The sequence below is a fragment of the Lycium ferocissimum genome, chromosome 1 (assembly GCF_029784015.1).
Source record: "Lycium ferocissimum isolate CSIRO_LF1 chromosome 1, AGI_CSIRO_Lferr_CH_V1, whole genome shotgun sequence".
Lineage (NCBI taxonomy): Eukaryota > Viridiplantae > Streptophyta > Magnoliopsida > Solanales > Solanaceae > Lycium > Lycium ferocissimum.
In genome coordinates, this window is record NC_081342.1 from 70,799,225 (window position 1) to 70,812,390 (window position 13,166).

At 36.9% G+C, this 13,166-nt stretch overlaps 1 protein-coding gene across 1 annotated transcript; it reads left to right on the forward strand.

Moving 5' to 3' along the window:
* Positions 1-3,185: 3,185 nt before the first annotated feature.
* On the forward strand, positions 3,186-12,894 carry LOC132059257 (protein transport protein SEC16B homolog). The gene is given in 16 exon segments (XM_059451820.1): positions 3,186-3,729; positions 3,987-4,221; positions 4,223-5,478; positions 5,481-5,809; positions 5,886-6,221; positions 6,756-6,884; positions 6,968-7,090; positions 7,226-7,393; positions 8,967-9,092; positions 9,198-9,332; positions 9,488-9,615; positions 9,693-9,801; positions 9,876-10,178; positions 10,275-10,430; positions 10,513-10,814; positions 11,947-12,894. Coding segments are annotated over 16 exon segments (4,434 nt in total). The 5' UTR covers positions 3,186-3,638; the 3' UTR covers positions 12,455-12,894.
* The last annotated feature ends 272 nt before the right edge of the window (positions 12,895-13,166 follow it).

Consider the following 13,166-nt stretch of genomic DNA (forward strand, 5'->3'; position numbering starts at 1 on the left):
TAAAGGCAAAATAAAGCTTTCACTTCAAGCTTTGAAACTAAGTTTGCTCTTCCATCAATGATAGGCTTTACGCCTTCCCTTATTTATAGAGGTCTACTATTTTACTTAAATACATAGCTAAGTTAGTATCTTTGCCAAGTTTTAAACTGCGACTCCTAAATCAAAACTGACTGAAAATGCCCATTTTGAGCTCGCTCACGAGAATGTTTCCAAGAATCGCTGCTTAATCAAATGACCCATTTTTCTGGTCTATCATTTTGGTCAATTCTGCTGGAGAATAAGAAATTTTGAATATTATAACTCTAATAATTATGATAAAATCTCTAATTCATATTCCCTCCGTCTCAAAATATTAAGTAAATCTCCTTATTAAAAATACTTGTCTCAAAATATTTATCGTTTTATTTACCCAAGATAAAATTAAGCAGTCTTTTCCCATTTTACCCATATATTAATTACATTAATGGGTTGATTTTGTGAGTTCACATACTAACATTTAAGAAGTTTCATCATTAATGGAGTAAATATTTATTAATGAGAGAGAATATAATGAAATTTGTTAAGAGCGTAAATTAGTAAAAAGGCTACTCTTATTAAACACTTTTTTAATGGGCATGTAAATGAAAAATGAGATAAATATTTTGAGACAGAGGGAGTATCTATAACGTTCAAATCCTAAATCGGATTATCATAAACTAGGGCCCGTTTGGCCATGAAATTTTTTCACTTTTTTTAGGAAAATTATTTCACTTTATTTGGAAATCAACGTTTGGCCATGAAAATTCCAAATACAACTTCAATTTGGAAAGCAACTAAAACCTTGTTTTCACTTTTTTTCATTTTTTCACTTTCAATATATTCAAACAACCAAATATTCTTTGCAAAAACTATAATCAAACACAACTCCATCTTTAACTCCAACTCTAAAATTTCAAATAAAGTGAAAAATATTTGATTTTCATGGCCGAACGCGTACTAAAGAAATACACTGTTTTAAAAAATAGAAAAGGCTCATAAATACCCCTAACCTATTCAAAAGATACCATAAATACTCCTCCTTCCACCTTTGGATCTAAAAATACCCTTAAAGTTTTGTTTGGACTAAATATATCTTCAAACTAACAGATCAAATGTTTGACTGTTTAAAAAGCCACGTGTCATTTTTTAATTGGTGCCACATTTTAATTTAGAATAATTATATAAAATACACCCAAGTTCTATACCCAAACCGGTGGCCGACCCGATTTGGAGGTACGATCAGAACAATATTTTGTACCCACTGTTATGAACTGTATCAGTAGAAAGATAAATTATTCCATCTTCCATATTTGTACCCATAGCCAGTTCTAGCTGTTCGAGTTTGTCTGCAACTTCAACCATATTTGAAGATTTTACTTTATAACCTAAAACAGCTAAAAGTTCATCCATTCCAGCATTTTATTCTTCTTTAAAATCTTAGCTTTACCAGAAGATTGGGTTTCTTCTCAATCGCGATCTCTCTTCATTTTTTTGGGGATTATTCGTCGTGCGTGTGTGATAAATTTTGAGAAGCAATTGGTTTCAAGAAAGCTGGATGATTTTTTTCATCAATGGGAGAGGGGTTTGAAGGAAAAAGTTCAATTTTTTTACATCAACTTTCAGGTAATTTCCTCCGGTGAAGAAGAAGGAAATTACTTGAATTCACAAGAGCTGCCGTATGAGCTCTAATTCCAAATCGGGTCGGTCACGGTTTTGGGTTTAAAACATGGGTGGCTTTTTTATAATTATTATAAATTAAAACGCGACAGCAATTAGAAAATGACATATGACTTTTTAAGCAGTCAACATTTGATCTGTTAGTTTGAGGATATATTTGAGCTAAAAATAAACTTTAAGGATATTTTTAAATTCAAAAGTGAAAGGGGAATATTTATGAATCTTTTTCAATAGATTAGGGGTGATTTATGAGCTTTTTTCCTTTTTTTAAATAACTAAGAGGCCTATAAAATTGATGGGGTTGGCAGGGGGCGTGGGGAGTGGGGAGGGGTGCACAAAAAGAAAAGACAGGTTGTTGGCTTGTTGCATTGCCTGACAAGAAGTCAATTACTCCACTTTGTTGACACTCCCTCATTTATTGCCTTGCTGGCGGCAAATCTAGTGAAGGACCTTTTTATTCATGTAAGACAAAAATAAGGTTTTATCATTACAACAATCCTTATTTTGTCGCAGTAAAAATTAGAAAAAAGTGAAAATTTGCATATATTTATTTATTTACTTCCTTGTTTCAATTATATGATGTGGCTGATTGAATACAAATTTTGATAAAAAAGAGATTATTGCCACAACTTCAAAAAATAATAAAGTGTTTTAGAGCACGAAAGACAGAATGTTGTATATTTTTAATCTCAATTCAAATTAAATGACTTTTAAGAAAATGAATTTTGCATATTTGAGAAAGGAGTACTATGTATTAGAAATATAATATTTTAGAAGTAAAAATTTTAAGAAATGATTGAGAAAAATACCATAACAAAAAAATAATTAATTTGTCTAATTATAGTAGTGTTATATAAACTGAAACAAATAAGGTATGATATACCAACACTTTACACAAGACTCTCTAGTAGAAATTCGAGTTTAATCAAATCCAATAAGGATATTGGACACAATAGGATTTTTTTTTTTTTTGGTAAAGAACACCGAATAGGAAATTAAAAAGAAAATCTAGCATATGATAATTACTCATTATTTAATTTAGTATCAGTATCCTTCAGGAAAAAAACTCAAAATTGTAAGATAGAAGCTTCTTAAATGCCTAAATTTTTAATACTGCTCCCTCTATCCCTATTTATATGACATTTTTTCTTTTTTGTCAATCTAAAAAAGAATGACACTCTCTATGTTTAATAACAATTTAACTCGAAAATTGTTATTTTACCCTTAACGAAATGATTTCTAGCCACAAAATTATTTGGCTTATTTTTAGACCACAAGATTCCCATTTTTTTTTCTTTTTTAAGTTGTGCACAGTCAAACACACTTGTATAAGTTAGGATGGAGGGAGCAATATTTTTAAAATAGTTTAAAAAAAAAAAAAAAGAGGAGGAAAATAATCACTTCATTTAAGTTGAAATAAGTTAATACATTTACTGCATAGATAGATATATATAAAATTACGTATGTATATATATATTTTTTGAGAGTTGGGACCAAAGTGCGTTAAATGAGGGCTTACTTTCTCTCTGTTTCTCTATAGAACAAGATCATAAATATACACAAATATACACACACATATATATATGATATATATACACACGTGTATATATATATATATATAATTTAGAGAAATTTCTTCTTCGATCTGTAAGTTAATAATTATTTCATGCATCAATTTTCTGTTTGTTTTTTTTCTATAAAACTCTGATGCTTTAAATTGAAATCAAATCAAACAATTTCCCAATTTCCCAATTTTGGGATTTGATTTGATCCAATAAAAACCCTAGATCTTTCCAGTTTTGTGATTAATTCAATTAATTGAAGTTTTGAGGTTGGATCTGGTACTTAATTAGCTCAATTTTGAAGTTTTGATTTGGAGTTTAGTCAATTTTGTTAGAAATTAGGTTTAGGGTTAGGGATTTTAATTGAGTTAATTAGTTTAGATGGCTTCAAATCCTCCATTTTTAGTGGAGGATCAGACAGATGAGGATTTCTTCGATAAATTGGTCAATGATGATGATGATGATGATGTTGGTTTTAAGTTAACTACGGGCTCGGGCTCGGGCTCGGATACGGGCTTGGGTGTGAGCCCGAGCTCGGTGTATGTCGATGGGAATGAATCTGATGAGGTTCAAACCTTTGCTAATCTCAGTATAAATGATGATGATGGTTTTAAGGTAAATGCGGGCCCGGGCTTGGGTTTGGGAGCGAGCCCGGTGTATGTCAATAGTGGAATGTTGATGGGGTTAAGTGGTGGTAATCTTGAAGGTTAGTGATGATAATAGATAAAGGAGTTAAAGTAACTACATTGTCAAAAACGGGCTCGGGGGGCGCGAGCGCGAGTCCGGTGTTTATTGATGGGAATGAATCTGATGATGTTAAAGTTTTTGCTAATTTCAGTATCAGTGATGATGCTAATACTGGAGTTGATGGTGTAAGTGGTGATGGTATGAAGGAAGGGGAGAAAGTAGATAAAGATGTTAATTGCAATGCTAAAACAGCGTTGGTAGTTGAGGGAAATGAAGAGGAGTAGTGGTTCTTTAGTGTCATTGACTTCTGGGGGGTCAGATGGTAATTTGGAGACTGAGGTAAATGTTGTTAAGACAGAGAATCACACCAGTGGATCAGGCAATTCAGGTGTGAAGGAAGTAGGATGGAGCGCTTTTCATGCTGATCCTGTTACAAATGATGCTTCTGGGTTTGGATCCTATGTGGACTTTTTCAGTGAATTGGGGGATAATAACGGTGATGCAACGGGTAATGTTGGGGAGAATGTGAATAAGGGGTCAACTGTTTTGCCAGTGGTACAGGTTCACGAGACAAAACAAGTTCATGAAACAGGATTCTTGGAGAATAATACTATTTCTTTAATACAGGGTCAAGATAGTTATGCACATGATGCTACCACAGAACAAGTTGCAGATGGACAGGATGTAAATAGTATTCAGTATTGGGAAAATCTTTATCCCGGATGGAAGTATGATGCAAGTACCGGGCAGTGGTATCAGGTGGAAAGTTATGAATCAGGAGCTAATGTACAAGGAAATACTGATTCTAATGTGGTTTCTGATTGGTCAGTTTCTGATGGAACGCCAGAGATCTCATACCTACAAAAAACTGCTCAGTTTGTTTCTGGTAATGTGGCTGAGGCTGGTACGACTGAAAGTGTCACTAATTGGAATCAGGTTTCACAGGTAAATGATGCTACTGAGAATGTGGCAAACTGGAATCATGACAATACAGGGGCTGTGACTGACTGGAATCAGGCCTCACAACTTAACAATGGGTATCCACCAAATATGGTTTTTGATCCTCAGTACCCTGGTTGGTATTATGATATAATTGCACTTGAATGGCGTTCTCTGGAGAGCTACACATTGTCTGCTCAATCAACTGTTCAAGCTGAGAGTCAGCTGGATCAGAATGGTTCTTCACAACAGACTTCCTCTCACAATCATGATCAAAGGAATTACGGTGCATACGGGCATGAGAGCCAGCTGGATCAGAATGGTTTGGCTTCTCAGCAGACTTTCTCTAACAACAACGATCAGATGAATTATGGTGCATACAGGCACAATGACAATAGTAGGTTCCAAGGGTTTAGCAGTGGCGGAGGAGATAACAACTGGTCTGGCTCTTTTGGTAATTACAATCAGCATAGCTCAAATATGTCGCAAAATGAAAATGTTGCAATGAGTAATCCTATTCCAGAATATAGGGGGAACCAGCAATTAGAGAACCACCATAGGCAAGACTTCTCTGCAAGCAGCCATGTTAATAGGCAATCTCTAATCATTATGAGGGAACAGTTCCATCCAATGCAAAAGCAATTCAAAGTCAAAATGACCAACACTTATTCTCTGGTGGGGGTTTCAGTCAGCAGTTTAGTGAGCCAACATTTCAGCAACATGAGCAGAAGCATGCCTCAAGTGATTATTATGGGGCTCAAACCACAGCCAATTATTCCCAGCAAGCATTTCAGAGCAGCCAGCAGTTTGCTCATGCTCCCACTGCAGGAAGATCATCTGCTGGCCGTCCAGCCCATGCTTTGGTCACTTTTGGTTTTGGTGGAAAACTGATTGTGATGAAAGATCATAGTTCTTTTGGAAGTCAGGTTTGTGTCAAAATTGTTTCCTTTTTTTTCTTTTCCCGACATTTTGGGTTGCAGTACTCTTACTAATGATTGAAAGTCTTGGTGGGTAAAGAATCCTGTAGGAGGTTCAATATCTGTGCTCAATTTGATGGATGTTGTCTCTGAGAGAGTTGACAGTTCAAGCCTTGCGATGGGGGCATGTGACTATACCCGAGCTCTGTGCCAGCAATCATTCCCTGGTCCACTAGTTGGTGGAAGTCCCAGTATCAAGGAGTTGAATAGATGGATTGATGAGAGGATTGCAAACTCTGAATCTCCTGACATGGATTATCAGAAAGGCGAAGTTTTGAGGTTGCTTCTATCATTGCTAAAAATAGCATGTCAATATTATGGGAAACTTCGTTCTCCTTTTGGTACTGAGGCTGTGTTGAAGGTAAAATTTGAAAATATGTAGCCATTACATGCCTGCATTTAGTTATTGATCATTTGTTTTAACCCGGTTGAAATCTAGCTATGGTCCAACTAAGTAAAGTTTTATTCCATTGCTTATTGTTTTCTCTGTGTGTTGCCCAAATAGGCATATTAACTCCTTTCACTTCTAATGCCCTTTGATATCTCCATCTAAACTGGACTTCAGTTGGGTTTATAGAATTAAATGTCACATTTATCGACTGAAAGACTTGATAAATGCTGTTACTGGTTTAAATTCATTGGGTTCAAAAACTTATGGTATTAGCACATACTTATTTTTATGGTTTCGTGGTCTGGTTTTACCTTGTCAAAAGAAAGTATGTGAAGGAATGTCTTCCTTTTTTAATGATTTTTAGATTTTTAATGATTTTTAGATTTTTCATCTTCGACAAGCATTTAGCCTGGTAGCATGAGAATTAGCTCCTGTCTAATTTTATTTTCACCAAAATCAACAAACGCAGTAGCTGTTGTTAACTTGGTTCTTCTACTTTAACAGGAAAGTGATGTTCCAGAAACAGCGGTAGCCAGGTTGTTTGCATCCGTGAAGAGGAATGGGATGCAACTCAATCAATATGGCACTATTGCCCAGTGCTTGCAGCAATTGCCTTCTGAAGGACAGATGCGGGTAAATCTTTTACAACTTTATGTTCGTAGTTGCTATTTTGAATGTTTGTTAGATCAGCCAACCATTTTCGTGTGATGCTTTAGGCTTCTGCTTCTGAGGTTCAAAGTCTTCTAGTATCTGGAAGAAAGAAAGAAGCATTACAATGTGCACAAGAGGGGCAGTTGTGGGGACCAGCTCTTGTCCTCGCTGCACAACTTGGTGATCAGGTTTGTCTGGTTCTCAGTAGCCCTTTAGACCCCTCCTCCTCCTTCTCTCTCTCTCTTTCTCCCTCTATTAATGTAAGTATAATAGAATATATATATCTTTCTAAATATGTATATTGATTTCATGCATAATTGTAGTTCTATGTAGAAACAGTGAAGCAAATGGCACTTCGACAGTTAGTAGCAGGGTCACCTTTGCGGACATTGTGCCTACTAATTGCAGGTCAACCGGCTGATGTCTTTTCTGTAGATTCTACAGCTCAAGGTGGGATGCCTGTTGTAAATGCGGTTCAACAGCCTGCACAGGTTTTGAGTTCATAACTTGTTACAAGCAGTTATTATTCATTAGCTTATTTGCTGCTTTTTCCCCTTGAACTCAATTTCCAATGATTTGCCTAAGCCCCAGGAATTGAGCCTTTAAAGGGGGTCTTGCCATTGACATACTCCTGTATCTTCATTTTATAACCTGCAGTGCAGTTATGAACATAGTATTATAGTCTAAGTTGCGCGGACTCTTCGTTTTTGATGCCGCTTCCGTGTCGAGACGGGACGGGTGCGGGATACGTCTCGGATACGGTCAACCAACTTTGGATACTTTGACCAGAGTCCTTGGACAAATTTGGGGGAAAATTGAGATTTTGATCTCTCAATATATATATATATATATATATATATATATATCTTTCAAGGAAATATTTACCTTCAATATTATAGTCCTTTTGCCTCATTTGTTGCTTCATGTTTCAGGCCAAATAGAGAGAAACCAAGATTTCAAGGGGTCTTTTTTTTTTATAACTCTATTTTTATTATTTTGAATTTTCTTAGCCGAATTCCCTCACCCGATCCATTCCTGGATCCGCACCCCGAATCTTAAAATTTATATTTTACCGAATTCGACACTCGGATCCGTACCCATATCGGATACCTGCACCCGAGTCCGAGCAACTTAGATTATAACCATTTCCGTATCGGATACCTGCACCCGAGTCCGAGCAACTTAGATTATAACCATTCTTTGACTTTTAAAGCTTCAACAGAAAGAGCTCAGAAGACGTATTAACGCATAGCAAAATGTTACTAGTGATTTAAAAAAAAAAAAAAAAAAAAAAAAGGGAATGGAGCATAGCTATGTAATTTTTGATCCTGGAATTTCAATAAGGCTGCTCTTTTGAAGTCTTAAGGATTCCTGTTTGGTTGGAGATAAGTTGGGTCTGGGCATTGGGTTCCATCTCAGCAGAGACCAAAACAAAAAAAACAAAAACAAAAACAAAAAAAAGAAAAAGAAAAGAAAAAACACTAGGCAAGTTCTTCCCATCTACCTAAGCCTTGGCGGGCGGAGTTACTCAGTAGGTACCCGGTGGAATAGTCGATGTGTGCGCAAGGTGGCCTAGACACCACAATTATTTAAAAAAAAAAAAAAAAGGGTTAGGTGCGGGCATTGTTCCTTCAGATGTGCAGAACTTTGATGATGAGTTAGGTAGGCTGATAGGGGCATTTTCTGTCAGATGTGCAGAACCTTAATATACCCCCACAGGATTCAATAGCTACCCTTAAGCATTATGATTGTTTGTGAGTATTATTTTGAAGTCCATGTTATATGATTGTTTGTGGATGTTTTCTTGAAGTCCATGTTGTTATGTTTTGACATATTGATTTAGGTTGTTCTATTACGTACCACTATAGATCGTAAGTGGATCACTTTCTCTTGTTTCACCGTTTATTTGGAGGGAGTTGTGTAGATATTGACTTTCTGTCATCTTAAAAAAAAAACGATGTCGACTTTCTGTTGTTTTCTTCCCTAGTTTATTGCTTGTTGAAGATTTCAAGGATAATACTTTCTTTGGATTATTACCTTATTTTGATTTTCTGTTTATCCTAGTTTGGTGCTAATATCATGCTGGATGACTGGGAAGAGAATTTGGCTGTGATTACTGCAAATAGAACGAAGGATGACGAACTGGTGCTTATTCATCTTGGCGATTGTTTGTGGAAAGAGAGGAGTGATGTATGTCTTATGCCTTGTTTTTTCTTTTATATTACTCTCATTCAGTAGATTGCCATTGACTTTGTTGTCGGCTTCTTACATGCATTTTCTAAAAATATGATCTAGATTGTTGCTGCACACATTTGCTATCTAGTGGCTGAAGCAAACTTTGAACAATATTCAGATACCGCAAGATTGTGTCTTGTGGGTGCAGATCACTTGAAATTCCCCCGAACATATGCTAGTCCAGAGGCTATTCAGGTGCTGCTGACTTCTAGTTTTTTTGTGCATTTTCTAGTCATATGAAGAAATGTGAAACATCTTGTACCATAGCTAGCATATGCACCCATGTAACTGTATGTGCTACTGGTTAACATGGGTTTATCGCTTTACTGATCAAATGCTTGTATGGACAGAGAACAGAGATTTATGAATACTCAAAGGTGCTGGGAAATTCTCAATTTATTCTCCTTCCTTTTCAACCATATAAACTTGTGTATGCACACATGTTGGCTGAAGTTGGGAGGATATCCGACGCATTAAAGTATGTTTCCAAGTTTAATGTTAAGCAAGTTCCATGAAATCCTTTCAACTGGTTCCTTAGCATCTTTTAATTTTTAGGTACTGTCAAGCATTGTCAAAATCACTTAAAACTGGCCGAACCCCTGAGACTGAAACATTGAGACAGTTGGTTTCTTCTCTTGAGGAAAGGATTAAAACTCACCAACAGGTACCTCTTTATCCCTCTCATCTATGTTGGATGATCGTCTCAAAGATACTTATGGTAGAACTTTCTGCATACAGGGAGGTTTCTCCACAAATTTGGCTCCAGCGAAATTGGTTGGTAAGCTGCTTAACCTTTTTGATAGCACGGCTCATCGTGTTGTTGGGGGCTTACCACCACCGATGCCAACGAGTGGCAGTTCACAAGGGAATGAACATCATCAGCAGTTTGCGGCGCCTAGAGTCTCGAGTAGTCAATCAACCATGGCAATGTCATCACTGATCCCCTCAGAGCCAATAGGTGAATGGGCAGCTGATAACAATCGAATGGCAATGCACAATAGAAGTGTGTCAGAGCCTGACATTGGAAGAACTCCAAGACAGGTGTCTTATCCTGTTTCTCTGTAAATATTACATTGGACTGGATCCATCTGATCTGGTTTGAAAAGAGGAATTTGTTATGAATTTGTGTAGGATCAGGTTGACTCATCAAAGGAACGAAGCTCAAGTAATATAGCAAGCAATGCATCAGGAGCTGGAGTGACATCACGCTTTCGCCGCTTTAATTTTGGCTCCCAGCTTCTCCAGAAAACTGTTGGATTAGTCCTCAAACCCCTGAGCAGTCAAGGCCGTCAGGTATATTATTTTTCTCTCATCTTTGTCATTTTCTAGATTGTGGTCCTCACAAAATTTGATGTTGATGCTTGTTTCCTTGCAGGCAAAATTGGGTGATACAAATAAATTTTATTATGACGAAAAACTTAAAAGATGGGTGGAGGAAGGGGCTGAACTTCCTGCTGCGGAACCGCCCCTTGCACCTCCTCCAACTGCTGCTGTTTTTCAGAATGGAGCACCAGATTATAATGTAAAGAGTGTATTAAAAAGTGAAAGTTCTATATGCAACAATGGATTTCCTGAAATGAAGAGTCCCACTTCTGCTGATAATGGTGCGGGAATCCCACCTCTTCCTCCTACCTCCAACCAATTCGCAGCTCGTGGTCGTATGGGTGTTCGGTCAAGGCAAGTTATTTTGGCGTGTTAGTTATTTTTAAATAATATGATTGGACCAGTAGACCTTCAAAAAAATGATTGGACCAGTAGACCTTCAAAAAAATGATTGGACCAGTAGAGACCTAGTATGGTCAATGACATCTTTAGAGTTTAGACAGCTATAAGAGTAATCACCCCTACCTGATTGAACCTTTTGGTGGCTTAGGCAAAACAGCTGTTTTTTACTTAGTTGGTGCAATTCTGAAAGAGGATTTTAAATTGGTGAGAGTAAATACTTGTTAAGCTCCTATGTGTCAAGCGAACAATTTTTTGGTGTATGCACATCCACCTGATAAGACACTGATCCAAAAAATACTATCGAGCATTTGTTTCTTTTATCTATTAGCTATGATGGCTCCATGATCAAGTTGAGTTGACTGGCTCGTTTAACAACATAAGAATTAATTCTTATCACTAGGGGTGGCAAAATTAGCCCATGAAAACATGTACTGCCCAACCCGCTCAAGTTTTGGATGGTCATTGACCCACCCATTTATTAGCTTGGCCCATTTTAGCTCATCTAAAGATTGGGCTAATATGTAGCCCAAATTGACCCAGAGAAACCTTTTCAAACTATTTTCAAAAAAGAATTTTTTTTCATTTGATATGTTATATTTTTTTGTGTAGTGGTAAGTACTCCTAGTCACTTAATTTTCATCTCTCCTTGAGCTGGTGGATTGGATGGTTACCTCTCTTTTTTTCCGTCAAAAGGTATTTTGCCAGCCCTCTACCCTCTCTAGGCATCAAAGGTGGGATTATACAATGTTGTTGTTGTTGTTGATGATATGTTATATAAACCCATAATAAAGAAAAGAAATAGTTTTATTAGGTGCTTAAAGAATTATAAAAGAACAAACAAAGAAATTGACCCGCCCAAATCCAGCCCATTTGACACCCCTACTTATCACTGGAAGTGTTGCAGAAGCAATGCTTTCAAAGGTTCAAACATACTTTTATTACTACTTTATATGCCTCCCATGTACATGGGTTTTTATCTAGAAAATTTGTTTGGGTACAAACATAGGTCACTGAAAGGTTCTAAGTGCTTGTGGTGCTCTCTTCTATAACTCAATAGATAAACCTGGCTTGCTTCTTTTGGCAGGTACGTTGACACATTCAACAAAGGTGGTGGTAACCCAACAAATCTATTCCAGCCGCCTTCTGTTCCTTCCATAAAGCCTGCTACCGCTGGCAATGCTAAGTTTTTTGTTCCCACCCCAATGTCCCCTGTTGAAGAGACAGGGAACAGTACTTCAAATGAGCAAGAAACTTCAAGTCATAGCGAGAATGATTCAAACACTGCTGTTAATGGATCATTCGATATTCCTGCACCAACATCTAGCGGCCCACCTATGCAAAGATTTGCAAGCATGGACAACCTCTCCAATAAAGGAGCTGGCACTGGCTCTCTATCAGCTTACTCCCGGAGAACCGCATCATGGAGCGGAAGCTTTCCGAATGCGTACTCCCCAAATAAATCTGAATCAAAACTACCGGGCAGTCGATTGAGTATGCCTCCGTCGTCATTCATGCCTAGTGATGCTAGTTCGATGCATTCCTCAACGAATGGCGGGAGTTTCAGTGATGACCTTCATGAAGTAGACCTGTGACGCAACAAGATGTATATACTAAGTTTTGCTTGTCATCGGGGTATCCTGCTCGGAATCTCTTCACTTTTGTTGGTAAGCAGTGAAGTGTGTGGTCAATGAAGCTGGAAAACATTTTCCTCACACCAGAATATACCTTTTTTCTCCTCTTTTTATTTACCTACTTTTTTGTAAGATCAGTTGTATGTTGAAAGCAATTGCTTATTTAGCTGTTTACCTGTAGGATTATAGGTTTTTATTTCTTGTTCCTTTTCTCTCTCTTAACACCTGCTGTTTCAGAGACTTATTATAACACAAGGAAAGTGGCCTGAGAAACATTGTACAGTTGATTTATTCATTTATTGAGGAAAAATGAACTCTCATTTGATAAATTTTGAATTGAAGTACATCTCTATGGTAGAGACTGAAACAAATTAATAAAATAATGTTACCTTTGTTTCTCATTCTCGTATTTAATGCAGAAATGAGTTTTTCCTGTGCATGTAATAAATCTTCAAGAAACAGGAGAAGGTTACATGTACCAACTAATACAGTATTACAAGAAAATTTTCTTATCTATTCTGAACTTTTTCTTGTTATTCTTTCACCTATATTTCTTGTATAGTATTTCAGATTCAAAACAAAGCAGGTGTTCGAAACATCCCTTGTGTATCTTGTACCAGCAACAATGGCTGATAATGGCAATTCAAACATTCCCTCTTAACAACACGACGAT